Source organism: Macaca thibetana, chromosome 12 (assembly GCF_024542745.1).
Source record: "Macaca thibetana thibetana isolate TM-01 chromosome 12, ASM2454274v1, whole genome shotgun sequence".
NCBI classification, from domain to species: Eukaryota; Metazoa; Chordata; class Mammalia; order Primates; family Cercopithecidae; genus Macaca; species Macaca thibetana.
Genome location: NC_065589.1, coordinates 116,892,719 through 116,909,393, shown reverse-complemented (window position 1 = coordinate 116,909,393; position 16,675 = coordinate 116,892,719). Strand labels below are relative to the sequence as shown.

General features: G+C 53.9%; 2 protein-coding genes across 3 annotated transcripts in view; both read left to right on the top strand.

Moving 5' to 3' along the window:
- C12H2orf76 (chromosome 12 C2orf76 homolog) overlaps nt 1-16,675 on the top strand; it is a 447,011-nt gene that overhangs the window by 243,647 nt on the left and 186,689 nt on the right. The window lies entirely within an intron of this gene.
- SCTR (secretin receptor) overlaps nt 1-16,675 on the top strand; it is an 82,198-nt gene that overhangs the window by 36,455 nt on the left and 29,068 nt on the right. For both annotated transcript variants that reach the window (XM_050752713.1, XM_050752712.1), the window contains exons 3-4: nt 7,989-8,096; nt 13,216-13,319. In XM_050752713.1, the coding sequence (XP_050608670.1) occupies nt 7,989-8,096; nt 13,216-13,319 (212 nt within the window). The remainder of the gene's footprint in view (nt 1-7,988; nt 8,097-13,215; nt 13,320-16,675) is intronic.

Here is a 16,675-nt window from a genome sequence, read left to right as displayed (position 1 = left end):
CCCACAGCTCACCTCTGCCCATTCTTCTCTTGGCACCACTGATCTTGGCTCATTTTTCCAAAATATGTTAGCTTATGTTCGTATAACATTCTAGACAATTTAAATTTTTAGTTCTTAAAACAGCTGTGCAATAAGCACTATAATTACTCCCATTTCATAGATGAGAAAACAGGCTCCAAGCAGCCCAGGATCACACAGAGCTGACACAGGACTCAGCTTTGCCATCCAGTCTAATCCAACACAGCACAACTGAGCTGTAAATGACTGATAACCTTACCCTCCCGAGATAAGGGTTTTCCATTAGAGAAAACAAACAAAAAAGACGAGATTGCTGCTGGCAATTAATCCTTAATTCGCTTGAAAGGTGGTATGAAATGAAGAGCTTTAGATCAGGTGAGGAAGAGTTCTTCGGTGGATGAGGAGGGTTCCGTGAGGGTGGTACACACTTTGTGCAGTCTCTGGAAGGGGAAGGACTTAGCTCCCCGTGCTCAGAAGCTGGCCTGGGGCTGGCCTTCTGGACATAGATGGGCCAGCCTGCTCCAGAGAAGTGGCTGCTCGGTCTCAGGGCTGGAAGGGTTCTTCATCTCATCTAGTGCAGACTTCATTCAGTGTCTGATGCTCTTCCCAGTCTCCTAATTCCATGACTCTCTGCTTGACTACTTTCAGTGATGGGCACCTCATCACTCTCAAAAGAGTTCATCCCATCAAACAGCTTATGATTCCTGGTTCCAAGACTCTTTAGCTGTTTTTCCTGTGATGTGCTTTTAAATACCTTTGTTGCCCTGGGATTTCAGCTCCTCTAGCCCCATCCTGACCACAGCTCCTGTGTGTCCAGCCATCACAAATGACAGCGACACCTTCTCGACTTAAGACTGTAGGTCAAGCCATTAGCAAAGTTGAGGAAAACTCACCAGGCTGCCCCTTGGATGGCCTGGGGATGGGGCCAGGGCTGAGCCAAGAGAGGCAAAGGGAGACACGATGCAACTGGGAAACAGGCCGCTGTGCAGGAGCTTGTCCTAAGCCACTGTGGATTCTGGGGAGGAGAAAGGGATGAGTGGGGGTGAGCAGGGGTGGAGGTGCCTGAGAGATGGATGTGGCAGTCCGTAGGCAGAGGAAAGAGCAAACACCAGCGGAACCAGAAGGTAGGAGAGGACAGACACAAGGGCAAGACAAAGAGCAGCTGTGGCTTCCCTGGTGACCCCATCAGCCGATGAAGTGAGCACCACGGACATGGAGGGGTGTGAGTGGCCCAGTTCAGCATGGCCCAGCCTGGCCCCATGCCACTGCAGCCTGACACATTGCTCCAGAAATAGCCCCAGATTTTTATCAGGCCATCTGAGCTTATTTATAAATAGAGGACTGTAGGATGGAGGCTCCACGCCGGGTAGACACAGGGCAAACTCCCAGGCACTGTCCTGCCCTTTCAGATGGCACTTCCCCCTCTCTCAGCCCTCCCCCCACCCACCCAGACCTGCCTCTGGGGCCACCTTTCTATCCCTGTGGGCAGGCCAGAAGAAGCTGACATTGCTGGGTCTGCTTCAGACCAGGGGCTCCACAAACATAAAGACCACGAATCTTTACCTATAAACCCCTTTGGGTGAAACTAGAACTTTCTCCATTTTCTGACCTTAATTCTGATTACATTCTCCTGGGATGGCAGACATTTCTGAATCTTCCCCTGCAGTTTTCCCAGGGGGCTAGAGATTCACGTAGCACCACCGTGTTCAGGGGGATCTCGCCTGCGGCTGACAATGCTGTCAGTCACAGGTGGGGACTGGCAGGGCCATCTATCCTGGGCCACTGGCCCCTCCTGTGCTTTGCCGAGAGACACGGGCTCGGCAAGGCTGTGTGTGGTCTGCCTGTCTAGACCTGCCCCCACAGCCGTTTCTCCTCTGGGCCATCCTACCTCCTCAGGGCTGGCTGGGCAGCTGGGTATTTGCGCCCCTTCTGGAACCTTCCATGTCCCAACTCATCACTTCCCCTCCATCTCTGCCCAGCCTGTGGGAATTCTTGCTCTTTTTCAGTTTTTCCCTAGTGCTTTGATTATTCCAGAACACCTCTTCATCCCCCAGAGGCCTTCGGAAACCCAAGCCAGGAAGTTTTCCTGCCTTTCTCTGTGACTTCAATCTGAAGAGGAAGGAGAGAGGAAAGGCAAAAAAAAAAACAAAAACAAAAACCAAAAAACAAAAGCAAACAAACAAAAACACAGGAGAAGAAAAAAGAAGAGATGGATGGATCAGAAAGTATTCCACTGCACCCACGTATCATTTAATTCTCTCAAAAATCCTGGGAAATATTACTGTGCCCATTTTACAGATGAGGAAACTGAGGCTCACGGAGGTTAAGTGTCATACCCAAGGTAGGCTTGGGTCCAAAGCCCATTCTATCTCCACCACACCACCTCCCTCAACCTGGTATCCCATGCCGTCCTCCTGGGCCATGGGCACTGGGGCAGGCAGCCCCTCCTCCCCAGGCGGTGTTTGTGGGCTGGCATTGTCTTCTCTTGGTTCTCCACTGAAACTTCCCAGCCTTCCATCCCACCCCCTCCAGCCAGACAGTTGGTGGCGGAGGTGGCCATCAGAGACAACAAGGGGTGGGGAGGTCTGCTCTTCTCATGCTTTGGATGTGCCTGCCCACACAGCTAATGTATATTTCTTCTAGCCCTGGCTCTCCTGGGGCGGTGACCCCTCCCTCGTGGCTCAGTAAGTGTGGCACTATTGACAAAGCTCCCCCATCCCCTATCTCAATGAATGCCGCTCACCCCCGAGTCAGGCAGTGAACTGTGCTGCTCTGGAACTAAAACTGCCCAGGGAGACCCCAGTCCTGGGTTGCGTCCCTTCCCTGCCATGGCTGCCTGGGAAGGCCAGAGCCAGGACAGCTATCCGAAGCTAAGCCAGGAGCGCTCTCCCCTGCCTCCCATTCATGCTTGGCTTGGGGGACTGGGGAGTCCAAGAGTGGGGTCCGAGATGCTGCATTCAAAGCCTGGAGACAGTGCAAGGCAGCCTCCACAAGCACCAAGGAGGCCACACGGACTGCCCGGCTCCCCCAAGCCACATTCCCTGCAGCGCGGCTATAGCCACACACCTCCTGTACTGTGGTTTCCTTCGCATGTTTTCCTTTCAATCAATGGACTTTTAAAAAACTTAGCCTCATCCTAAACAACAGTAGCTATAAAATCACAGCTGTGATATGCTAGTTTTATAATGTTTCTAATACACATTAAATTTTCTTTTAAAAAGTGCAACTATGAAAAAATGTTCAACTATATACCAGCCAAAAGCACAGGCCGCCAGTGAGTGGTGAGCTCACCTCACGCTGGGAAACCCCGGGTCTGTTCTGTGCCTTCTGTGCCCAGATGGTGGAGCCAGGGCTGGAAGAGAGCAAGGTAGTGGCACTGGTTCTCAGGAAATGAGCAATGCTGTGTGGGGCTGGCAGTCAGGTCTTTTGCCACCGAGGCCAGCCTGGAGGAGGCAGCCTGTCCCAGGCTGGCGAGATGGGAAGGCTGAGTGGGATCCCAGCTCCATTATCACCAGCTCTGGCACCCACACTTGTCACTTCCCCCTCTTGGAGCCTCAGCTCCCTCATCTCTGCTGTGGGGCAGTGACCCTAATGACCCTTGGGCTGCGGTCAACCTCAGCTCCGGGACGTGTGATGTGCATCCAGCACAGGCCTGGCATGGCCTGTCCCCAGGCATCCCTAGGGGCCCTGCCTGACATGACCCAAGTTAGGAAGCCTCTCAGACGTGCTGGCACCGTCCACATCTGTCTGGCCAACCAGCCAGACAGCCAGCCTGCGGCTGGTGCCCTGGCTGACCTGGCCAGTCCAGCCAGCGCTGAATCTGTTTTTCCCCAAGTGAGGCAAAGGTTCCTGCCTTTTTCCATGCTCTGGAAATGCCCCAGCTGCTTCCAACGCAAGAGAGGCTGACCCAAGCCGGCAGGGGAGCTGCAACTCGAAACGAGGCGCCCTGCGCATCCTGCTGCCACCCTGAGATGGCCGCAAAGGGAAAGAGGGCCCTGGGTCAGCCTCTGCCTCCCGAAACTCCAGGTGCCAGGTTAGGTCAGCATGGAGACAAATAGTGGGCTGTCCGTAAAGGGTCCTCAGGACTGAGTCCCCACCCCACAGGCATCTGGGTAGGCCCAGGGTTACCCGGCAGGCCTGCCGAGTTCCCGAGACCCTGCTCAGGCCCAGCCAGCAGCGTCCACAGCTGGAATGGGAACAAGCAGCCTCGGGATAGTGGCGGAGCCCTCCCTGGGGAGTGCGCAGCAGAGAGAAGCTCCTGCTCCTCCTCTTGCAGGTGAAGCTTCTGGAATATCCAAGGGGTTCCTCATCTCCCATATGCCTCCAAGGACACAGACCCCTGCTCCTTGGCCTCATAAATGCTTCCACTGTCCTATGAAAGCCCCGCCCACACACGGCCTTCTGTGTCCCTCTCCAATTCTACCACGCCCTTGCTCATGGCCGCCCTTGTGGTTCCTGGGACTGCCCCACCTCCAAAGCCCCCACAGGCATCCTGATTTCAGGACTGGGTTCCTTTCTGGGCCCTCCCACTTCTCCTCTCCCACTAGGGGGCTGGGCCTCTCTTCAGGGAGAAACAGGCCACACCTGCTGTGGCTTCCCCGCTCTAGGCCAGCATCCTCCCTGACCCAGGCCCTGGCCCTGCCCACCCTACCCTTCCCCACCCCCCCACCTCTCTCCAGTTCCCAGAGCCTGGCTTGAACAAGGAGGGCACTAGGCAGCTGGGGCCAGTGTCATCTGGAGACAGGTCAGGTGGCTGGAGGGCTGGGTGAAGATAGCTCTCATCCCCTCCATTCCCTGGCTGTGTGGCCTGGGAAGCCACTTCTGGCTCAGCTTGATTGCCGCGTTTATGAAGTGGGGGTAGAGCCAGGCACCTCGGGAACTGGGGGGCACTGCCATGGGATTACATGAACTCAAGTGTGGGACGCACAGAGCTCTTCCCCATCGGCACCACACCAGAGCTGGCAGGCCCTGAATGCAGAATGTAGAAGTCAACTGGGTGTCAAGGTGAAAGCCCGTTTACGAGGGGTGCCTGGCGGGGACTGGTGCGGGAGGCAGCGGTTCCAGCTGGCGTCCCTTCATTTGTTCATCTGCTGTTTGCTGAGCACCTGTGCTATGCCTGGCCCATCATAGCCCCAGGAGCCTGCTCTCCTGGGCTCTCTGCCTGGTGGTGGGGGAGGCATCTGTACCCAGGCACCAAGGTGAAGACACAGCTGGCAGTGACCCCCACTGGTGGGTCTGTGACCGCCTGTCTCACTGCCTGTGAATTACTCCTGGGAGCCAGCGGTAGCGCTGAGCCTAGAAATGAGGAACGCTCAGCGGTGAGGAGCAGGGAGGCTCAGAGTGGAAATTCTCAAAGCGAGTCCTGGGACCGCTGCAGCAGCGTCTTTGGGGAATTCTTAAAATGCAGATTCCTGGGTCTAGCCTCACAAGGAGGATCTGGGGCCTAGAGGTCTGCGTATCTCTGACAGGCACCCAGCTCATTCTGATGTAGACTGGAGGCTCACGCTTCTGCAATGGGACAGGTCGCCAGGGAGATTTCACTTAGAGGGGATGACGGAGTCAAGGACACTATGGATGCTCTGGGTCTGGTCAGATTCATGCCTGAAAATAGATTCTTGCTCCTTAAAAAGCTGAGCGTTTGCCATCTGGGTACTCCCGCGACGTCTGCACACCGCATCCATCGCCCAGTCCCCAGAGCTAAGGATTGCCACCATTCAGGAGACCCAGCCTAGTCCAACCTCCTGAGTCCAGATGAGAAAGGAACAGGCCTGGGGAGGCCAGTGGGAAAGGGGTTGCCAGTCCCAGTGCCTGCTCCAGGCAGGCTTTTGAGGTGGGCTTTGAGCTCTTCCTCTGGATAGCCTCAGGAGGGAGGGGCTGGTCCTCCCGGAAGAGACGAGCAAGTGAGCAGGGCAGCTGGCAAGGTGGGGCAGGCCTGGAGCCCGGGTCAGCCGACTCGAGTCCTGGCTCTTTCTTTTTGGGCTCTGCCCTGTGCCATGTTCCCCAAACTGGAGGACCACTGACTGCGGCTCACCTCATGGGTGTCCCTCAGCTCATTTCCAGCCCCTTCCAAGCCTGGCCCAAGTTTTGACCTCTCAGAGGGCACGGGTTCCAGAAATCTGTCGCAGGAAGCAGTTTCCCTGCGTGGCTGCCCTCGGATCAACTTTGGGAGGATTGGTGGGTGGTTACGTGAAATGATGTCTTAAAAGACAGTACAGTCACAGCTCACACACAAATGTCAAAAGAATACCTGCCGAACAGCTTGTTTAATTTGTGAGGGAGTCAGTAAGATCTTATCACTGGTTCATAGAATTCAAAGTACCTGATATGGTTTGGCTGTGTCTCCACTCAAATCTCATCTTGAATTGTAGCTCCCAGAATTCCCATGTGTCATGGGAGGCATCTGGTGGAAGGTAATTGAATCTTGGGGACAGGTTTTTCCCATGCTGTTCTTTCGATAGTGAATATGTCTCATGAGATCTGGTGGTTTCATAAAGGGGAGTTTCCCTGCACGTGTCCTCCTGCCCACGGCCATGTAAGAAGTCCCTTCGCTCTTTCTTCATCTTCCGCCGTGATTGTGAGGCCTCTCAGCTATGTGGAACTGTGAGTCCATTAAACCTCTTTCCTTTATAATTACCCAGTCTCAGGTATGCCTTTATTAGCAGCATGAAAACAGACTAATGCAGTACCGTACCTATAAGACAGAATGGTAATATGAATTTACAAATAGATGCAAAGCTGGCTGAATACACAGGGAGGGAAGTGAAATTAATCGTATTTCAACTGGACAATAATGATTGTGCCTATGGACGAGAATCATTTGCATTGCTGCCAATCATCTAGAAGTTACAGAGTTGCAGAAAAGCTCGAAGACAACAAAAGGCCTGGCACCCCATTGAATCAGATAATCCAGAAAGCTGTACTTAGACAATGCCTAGTTTTGCACTGAAAACACCTAGTGATTTTTTTTTATTCAAGTCTTTCAGTCTTAATTTTATTAAAGTCTTTTAGTGGGCCACACATCTAGCTCTGAGCTTCCTAGCAGCCAAATCAAAGAAGAAACCAGCTTCAAATGCAGTATCTATATATACTAGCTGTTCACAATAAGTTCAGCTTCTCACTGCACTGAGACCAGATTCTCCTTCTGGGAGGGGCCTCATCAAGGGAACTCAAGTGATGTAGAAAGCAACATCCTCAATAATATTCTTGCCGCAAATAAGTGGTGACCCTTGTGGAGCTGTGTCCATAGGCCAGGGCAGTGGCTCTGAGTGTGGTCCCAGGACAAACGGCATCAGCATCACTTGGGAACTTGTTAGAAATGCAGATACTCAGCCCCCACCCCAGACCTACTGAACAATCTGTGTTTTAATAATCCCTCTGGGTGATGCTAATGCAAGCTGAAATTTGAGAACCGTGGGACAAGAGTTCTCAACCCTGCAGTCAAACGTTAGAATTACCTGGAAGGCTTTTAAAGGACATGATGCCTGGGCCCACCCAAACCAATTCGTGCAGGATCGCTGTGTGCCACACCGGCTATGTCTATTTCTAAAGCTCCCCAGGTAGTCATACCATGCAGCTAGGAGGGACGCCCACTGCTGCTTAGTCATTTAATGCAAACTGATTGGCCAACAGATGTGCCATCTGCTCCAGAGAAATCCAGACCTTCACTTGCAAAGCTTATAGGAGAGGGTGCCTTCCTTCTTTCCTTCTTCCCTTCCTCCCTCCCTTTCTTACTTTCTTCTATCTTCAACACTGAGCACTACCATGTAGATGGCAGAGTCCAAGGGTCCGAAGAGGAAAAGGTGCATTAGACACTATTGGTTCCTGATTCCAAGGAGTCAGCACCTACTGGGAACTTTGGAAGTAGTCTAATGGGAATTCCAGGCAGGCGAGGGTGTCAGTGATGTGGACAGCATGGTAGGGCAGCCCTCGGTCCATCTCCCATCCTTGTCTGATGCTGCTTTTCTTGGCAGGTTGTGAGGGGATGTGGGACAACATAAGCTGCTGGCCCTCTTCTGTGCCGGGCCGGATGGTGGAGGTGGAGTGCCCGAGATTCCTCCGGATGCTCACCAGCAGAAATGGTAACCACTCAGCCCATGGGGCCTGGTGGAGAGGCTGGGGGGGTGGCCCTCTGGGTGGGGCCTCAGCTTAGAGGCAGGAGGCCAAGGAACCTTCTCTGAGGACAAGTATGGGTACAATGATGGGGGGAGATCACTGCAAAGAATTGGAAGCCTTGCTTGGGAATGTGGGGTGGACTCAATTCTCAGGGTCTCAAGCAAGGGGGCGGGAGGCAGTGCACTGGGGAAGGCAGTAAGGGAGCCAGCCTGGGCCTGCTTCTGTCTTCCCCAGGCCCTTCAGTTAGGAGCTCTCTTCCTTCCTTCCATGTTTCTGCCCCCTTAGCAACTAGGGGCCTTGTTCCAGTCCCCATGTCTGGATCCCCTCCTGGCAGTGGCAGGCTCCCTAATGGCCTAGCCTTCCAGAATTCTTCCTTCCTCTGTCAGGCCCTGCTGAGAAACTGGCTCCCTGGGAGCCCCTGGCCTCCTGGAGCAGGGGGTTCTCTTACCCGAGAACAACTGCAGTTTTAAGAATTTTCCTAGTTGACTCATATTGATTAGAAGTCGACCATGCACCGGGCATTTTTATATTAACACATGGGCTCATTTAGTCACCATAAACCGCCCTGAAGATCACAGGCCTTTTCCCTTGATCCGGTAAAGAGTAATAATAACAGGAACTAGAAAAGCTGTGCAGCTGCCCCTCTTTCCTGGTCCATGCAGGACAGGAAAGCTGCCTGATGAAGCCTGAACAAGAACAGGTGATTTAACACTAAAACCCACCAGCCTTTCAAAGTCAGGCAAGGCAAAGATGACCATGGGCCAGAGACTGTGGGAAGGCAGTGCAGATTCTTCTCGCCGTAATTCTGCTGTACATATGCACATGTGTGCACACTCACACACATATCTGGGGAACATGCTGCTCCCTCGAAGCCTCACTCAACACCCTACGCTATGGGAATTGGGGAGGTTGAGGTAGACAGGCTTGAACCCCGCTCCTCCACTTCCTGGCTTGGTAGTGCTGGCTGCTGTAACAGACAATGCCCCATATCTCAAAGCCTTCATGCAAATTTGTCCACAGAAAGTCCAAAACAGGCCGGGCGCGGTGGCTCATGCCTGTAATCCCAGCACTTTGGGAGGCCGAAGTGAGTGGATCTCCTGAGGTCATGAGTTCGAGACTAGCCTGGCCAACATGGTGAAATCCCATCTCTTCTAAAAATACAGAAATTAGCTAGGCGTGGTGGTGCACACCTGTAATCCCAGCTACTCAGGAGGCTGAGGCAAGAGAATCACTTGAACCTGGGAGGCTGAGATTGCAGTGAGTGGAGATCGTGCCATTGCACTCCAGCCTGGGCGACAGAGTGAGACTCTGTCTCGAAAACACAAAACAAAACAAAACAAGAAACAAACAAAAAAAACCTCCAAAACAGGAAACAGGTGTTCCTGATGCATGCAGCTCTCCTCCACACGGTGACTCCAGCACCCCATACCTCACAACTGTGGCGTCACATAGTTTCCAGGCTGACTGGCAGAGGGGAAAGGACCCTGAGGACCACATGGCAGAGGTTCATAAGGGGCCGGCCTGGGAAGGACCCCACTCTGCCTACATTCCTTCGGCTAGAACTCAGTTACATGGCAACATCTAACTAACTGCAAGGGACTTGGGGAAATGTCTTTTAGCTGGGTGCCAGTCAGCCCCAGGATCCAAGTTGCTCACTGTTGCTGAGCCTCAGTTTTCTTGACTGTAAAATGGGGAAAATAAGTAGACCTGCCCTGTAAGGCTGTGCTTGGAAATAAATTTTGTCCCTTCTCCCCTACTGCTCTCCCTTCTTTTCCTTTTTCTCCTTCCCACCTTACTTCCCTCACCCCTGCCACACACACCCCTGCAAGCTTACCAACTTTACCTGCCAGCGTGGCCCCTCCATGCCTGCCTCTGGGGTCCTGGGAGCTCAGGACACAGGAGATGAGTCCAGATGTGGGGGACCTGGAGCCCCAGGCTGGTCAGGTCCAGACTCGGCTTTCTGACTCCCATGCAGTGCTCCTCCACAGCTGACAGGGTTTTCTCCTGATGGAAAGGACTGGAAGCTCTTCTCCTTTACAGCCCTCCCTTTTCAGCCTTCCCAGAGCCACAGTGCCTCCGCCTCCCCCAGCACCGTCCCTTCTGCCCTTCTGCAGAGGGGACAGGCAGAGCTGGTGCTCTCGGCCGCAAAGGGACCAGGTGCCAGTCCTGTCACATTTTTTCTCAATTAATTGCTTGAACCCCTCCCTGCCTCATTACGTAAAGGCTCAGTGTCTCCCTCTTGAGGCTCCCCCACCCTTGGATTGCTCATGGTCCACCGCAGGAAGCTCAGGGGGTCCCGGTATGTCCGCACAACGTGAGGATGGAAGCTGGGGTCCTGTGCAGACTCTGCTGCAGTTTCTTCTCGCCGCCACATGGTGTCGCTGTGGGGCTGCAGGGCCACTCCCAAGGCCTGACTATTGGGCTCTGGGCTCGCTCCAGGGTGGTGGGGGCCACGTTGTTCATACCCAGCCTCGGGGTGGGTGGCCCAGAGCACAGGTCAACACCTGTCTGGCCTCAATTTGTCACCAAGAACTCCCACCCACCCCACCTTCCTCCCCATAGATCTACTTCTGGGTCTGATTAGACCCCTGCCCCTTCATCTCCCGGCAGGAAGGCAGGCTTCCCCAGGTGGTGCCCCCAACCCTAACCCCAGGGGGAGCGCCCAGTGAGGACAAGGTGCTCTGAAAAATGAACTAATTTTCCTTCGGGGCACCTACTACATGGGTCCTGACGGGGGGGTGGGGTCCATGTGACTGGAGAAACCGCAGGCCGATTCTGCCCCCAGATGTTTCTGTTCATGCCAGGCCTAGAACGCTCCCTCAAGGGTGTGTTCCTTTGATTCTGAAAAGGACGCTGGTCTTCCAGAGTTCCTTATCAAAAGACACATTTCCCCAGCGGTGTCCCCTTGGCCCTCTTTCTCTTCCTACTTAGTGAGGATCTGGCCTTAAAGCGGTCATGTTTTCCAACCTAATTAGGGCCCCGGAGCCTTCTGAAAATCAGATAAAAGCTTTGGACTGGCTTTCCCCAAACTGCATATATATATATATATACACACACACACAAACATCCTTTCGGGTTCCCCTGCGGTGCACACTGGCCTGTGCCTGGTTAAGGTTCCCTTACCTATTAGGAATTCAGCCCTGGGGAAGTGGGGAGGCAGCTCCTTTGCAGCTCTGCAGAGTGGAAGGCAGGGGCCCTGCCCTGTTAGCAGCTCTGGGCACCTGGCCTGGGTCACATGCAGCATCTGTCTTGGGAGTCCTGCTGGGTCAGTGAGGAGAGGGCCCCAAACAGGCAGGCCTGCTGCCCTGGGCGAGCCCACAGGGAGCCCAGCCTCTAGGCATGCACTGTCTGATAACCTTCGATTCTGGCCTTGGGGGAGTTTGTGTTCCCTTAAATCGCCTTCCCGTCCACCCAGCCTAAATTTGACCACCGTTGTTTCCCATCTGACAACCTAACTCCCTTGATTTAATTCCAGAAACCTCCCCACCCCTCCCCTAAATTCCAAGATTCCAAGCCCCACCCACTCCTGCCTATTTTAGAAAGGCCAAAAAGAGAGGGGAATGATGCCTCGGTGCCCGCTCTGTGCCTGGCACCAGCCTGGGCATTTTCCGTGTGCTCTCATGTTCCCTGCTCACTCTTGCAGTGTGGGTGATGATTTTGTGGCACGGAGAAATGACGCACCGAAGGTCACACAGCGACCAACAGGCTGCACTGGGTTTCAAACTCGGATCTGGCTGCTTCTAAACCTGGGCTCCAGGCCTCCTGAGGCTTCACAGGGCAGGCATGCCCAGATCTCAGAGGACACGGTTTCCTGGTACTAACACTGCCCCTGAGACTTCAGGAAGAGGGCCCGGTGGGAGGGCAGAACAGTGATGGCATACACTGTGGCTGGGCACCATAACTCAATTCTGGGCCCTGATGTTCTGGCCTGTAAAATGGGCAGCAGCACCTCCCTCAGTGGGGCACTGTGAGGATTAGACCCTAAACCCTGTGAGCCAGGGGCCCAGTCCCTGGGGTCTGTGAAAGAAGCATGCCACTCTCAGTGAGAGCAAAGGGGTGGCAGGGCTCCCACCCACAGGACTCGGCCATCAGCACCCCGCACGCTGCAACGCCTACACCGAACCGAGCTGGGGAGCCAGATCCCAGCCCTCCTTGGCAGCTTAGATTACAGAATGCAGCCGGGCCATTCCGCCCGAGGAGGGAAACTCCTCACGGTGGCCTTCCAATACTTCCTTCCTGGCTGGTGGCTCCCTTCCGCAGGCTGGGCTCCTGCTGTAAAAGCTCCAGTGGGGAAGCGCTCTCCTCTTCCCTAGGAGAAGAGTTCAGGGCAGGCTCTTCATCCCCATTCAGTTTGCCTTTCTGTCCAGCCAGCCAGCCAGCCCGCGTTTGATAAGCAGAGGCTCTGGGCCAGGCACTGGGGAGGCGGGGAAACCACGGCCCACGTGGTGAGAGGGCCCAGCATGTGGCCTCGTGCCAGGGGTGGGGGGCAGTGAGCAGCTGAACTGGAGGACTGTGGTGGTCTCACGATCTATTATGCAGAGAAATGCAGAGGGGTGGCCTACAGGTCTTGGCTGAAGGACCCTCCACCCTTCCGTGAGGGGCGCTGCCTGGAGGGGTTCATCTCAATGGCACTCTGGTGGGTTTCAAATGGCTGCATGAGCAGGGCGTGAAGTTCCATTTAAAACAGAACTTCCGTGGAGCAAGATGAGTAAAAATAGGAGCCTGAGAAAAAAATCACGATAGGAGCGGTCAGGTGCTGGGCAGCCACCACAGATTCTCCGGGGGACCCGCCTGTTAACCGGCGGCAGGGTCTGGGGTCAGGAGCAGCACCTGGCTGGGGTGAGAAGGGGGATTGGCACGTGGTGTGTGCTTAAGAGCGTGGGCTCTGGAGCCCGAGCCCCAGGGTTCAAATCACTTTCCCCCTATTCACTAGGGTGTGGTTTTGGGGCAAGTTCCGGAACTGCTCTGTGCCTCGGTTTCCACACTATAAAGTGGTTGTAGCAGCTCCATGTTACAATAGATGTTACTGTGAAAATCACAGCGCCTGGGCCCACGGCTCACCTACAGGACTCTTGGCACCCACAGGTTCCTTGTTCCGAAACTGCACACAGGATGGCTGGTCAGAAACCTTCCCCAGGCCTAATCTGGCCTGTGGTGTTAACGTGAACGACTCTTCCAACGAGAAGCGGGTAAGCCTGTCAACCTCCACCCCACAAACCCGGGGACAGGAACCTGTGGGGTGAGGAGGCCCTGGGAGAGGACAGGGTGGCACAGGCCTGGGACAGTGGTCAGGATGTAAGGGCTGCCCCCTGTCCCCCCGCCTCCTACTCGCACAGGTGTCAGTGGGTCTGCCTCAGTGCCCTGGTCTATCAACCCGGAGATGAGGGTTAGGAGGACCCCAGGCACAGGTAGGAACTGTCACATACCACCACGAGACTGGAGGTGCTGTTTCATTCAACTGAAAGAAACGCTAACATGGTGGCTAAATGCTCAGAGCCAGGCTGGTGCGTCTGAATTCCGACCTTGACCTTAGTGGGGCTGGGGAAGATTTAATCACAATGTGCCTCAGTTTCTTCATCTGGGAAATGGTGTTGATAATGCTGACAACGTAGGCTTGTCAAGAGAACTAAGTGAATTAATATATGTGCATGCTGAGATGGGTGCCTGGTCACAGTAAGTGCGCGGTAAATGTTTGCTTTTGGCTGGGTGTGGTGGCTTACACCTGTAGTCCCAGCACTTTGGGAGGATGAGGTGGGAGGATTGCCTGAGGCCAGGGCAACATAGTGGGGTGACATAGTGAGACCCTGTATCTACAAAAAATGTTTAAGAATTAACTAGGGCCGGGCGCGGTGGCTCAAGCCTGTAATCCCAGCACTTTGGGAGGCCGAGACGGGCGGATCACGAGGTCAGGAGATCGAGACCATCCTGGCTAACACGGTGAAACCCTGTCTCTACTAAAAAATACAAAAAACTAGCCGGGCGAGGTGGCGGGCACCTGTAGTCCCAGCTACACGGGAGGCTGAGGCAGGAGAATGGTGTAAAAACCTGGGAGGCGGAGCTTGCAGTGAGCTGAGATCCGGCCATTGCACTCCAGCCCGGGCGACAGAGCAAGACTCCGTCTCAAAAAAAAAAAAAAAAAAAAAAAAAATTAACTGAGCGTGGTGGTGCGTGCCTATAGTCCCAGCTACTCAGGAGGCTGAGGCAGGAGGGTCACCTGAGCTGGGGAGTTCGAGGATGCAGTGAGCAGTGATTGTGTCGCTGCACTCTAACCTGGGCGGTGGGGGACAGAGTGAGACCCTGTCTCTTAAAAAAAAAAAAAAAAAAATGTTTACAGCATTCGAAAGAGTCTCCTGGCTGATAAGCAAGGAGGGAGTCTGGCTGCAGAGCTACCCGAGCTGAGAGGATGCTGCCTTCAGCAATCGGCTGACCTTTTCTGGGGACCTCCAGAGTCTTCCTCTGAGGGTGGCCATCAGGGCCCTGTCTGGGCTCAGCTCACTCTGCATCACTGTCCTTTCCCAGGATGGCCCTGTCTCTCAAATCTCATACACACCATGCCATCCTGCCTGCCACCTGGGCCTTTGTCCCTGTTAGGGCCCCTTGCCTGGAGAGCACTTTCCTTCTCTCTTTTCCTTCCTGATTCTTATACATCCTTCGAGACTCCACTCGAGCCCATCAGTGCCAGCCCTTTCTTCCCCTCCCCACGGGAAGGGCTCCCTTAGAGCTCGCCGGTGGCCTCCAACTATTACCTACCATGTTACACTAAAATGATCAGCGTGTGCCACACGCCTCCACCTCCCTCACTACAATACACGCTCCTTAAAGGCATTCACTCACTCTGCTCACTGAGGACCTGCTGTGAGCCAGGGCTGGGTCTGGGCAAAATCATGGTGACAAATCAGAGTCTTGTTCGTTTCCAGGTCCCAGTGCCCAGCACAATGCTTGGCACCTATGGGGGCCCAGTAAATATTTGCTGTGCACTTAAACATCTACTGAGTGCCTTCCTGGCTGGTGGCTAGTATGAAATCCTCAAAATAACCCTGTACATTCATTGTTTTTCTCACTTTGCAGAAGAGGAAACTGAGGCTCAGGGATTAAGGAACATGCTTATAAAGTAGTGGAGGTAGGATTTAAACCGAGTCTAGCTCCAAAAGCGCCAGTGCTCCATCCTCTGTCTTCTGATGCCTCCCCATAAGGTGTGTGTCCCCCCAAGGAGTACATTCAGCAGGTCCCATTAGCTAAACTTCCTAGAAGGAATATGGGCAAGCTTCGCTTGTCCCTGGGAGGGTAAGGTGAGGTTATGGGAGAAGGCACAGGTGGAGAGTGGCAGAATTCAAGGAGAAAGGAGGAAGTTGGGTAGCAGAGCACACCTTCTTCTGCATTTTGCAAAGACCCCTCTCTCTATAGCGCATCAGCCTTGCTCTACGTGAAGAAGGACGAGCTCCAAGAGAGAGGATGCAGTTCCTCCCTTCCCAGGGCTTGTCATCCCGTTGGGAACATACATGAGGTCTTCAGATATGGTCAGAGTGGGATGATTTAATAAGGAGATTCGACAAGGAATGGGCACTTGTGGTCCTGGAGGGATGGTGAGTGGGCTCTGTCTTGCAGAGGAACAGTTCTATCATCGATTTATATGAAGAGACGGGACTTATTTGTATCAAATTTGTAAAATCCATAAAACTAAAAAGGAATGGTATCTTGATGGGTGGCGGGATGAAGGTTCGTAAGAAGGCTTTGTCCTGCAAATAGCACGCATTTCTAACTGGTTTAATAAGCACATGTGGCTTGCGTAACTGGAAATGCAGAGAATGGGCTTCAGGAGCAATCAGGTTGAGGGAGGTTGAGGCTGCAGTGAGCCATGATTGTGCTACTGTACTTCAGCCTGGGTGACAGAGTGAGACGCTGTCTCAAAAACAAACAAACAAACAAACAAAAAACTAAGGACCAAAGGTCACATGAAACCTCCAGGGAGCAAGGCTGTTTCTGGATGGCTGAGGCCTTATGGTTCCTGCCTTACAAGGCAGCAACGGGTCTACATGAGAGGCGGGCTGGTCACCTGGCAGGCAATGGCCACAGCCGCAGGACAGTGCAGAATCTTCTGCCTGACCCCACCCTTGTCACCCTGTGCCTTTTCAGGCTCTTGCAGGCTGGTCTGGGCATCCCCAGGAGTGAGGCTGATGCCCTCCGCAATGTGGCTCATCTGTAGATGGCGAGATTATAGGTTAACACAGTGGTCCTCAATTTTTTGACATTTCACAGGTCTTTGATGTCCCAAAGCCCAGGAACCACTAATTCAAAGCAACCCACTGCCCTTCAAGGGTCTTCCTCTCATCCTTGAGAGGTGACTCCTGGCTCTCAGGAGAGCAGTTACATCAGTGAGGAACTCAGTGTCACATGGTAGCCTTCCCATCCAAGGCCACCTCCCGCTGTCAGAAAATTTTCAGTTGGCCGGGCGCGGTGGCTCAAGCCTGTAATCCCAGCACTTTGGGAGGCCGAGGTGGGTGGATCACGAGGTCAGGAGATCGAGACCATCCTGGCTAACACAGTG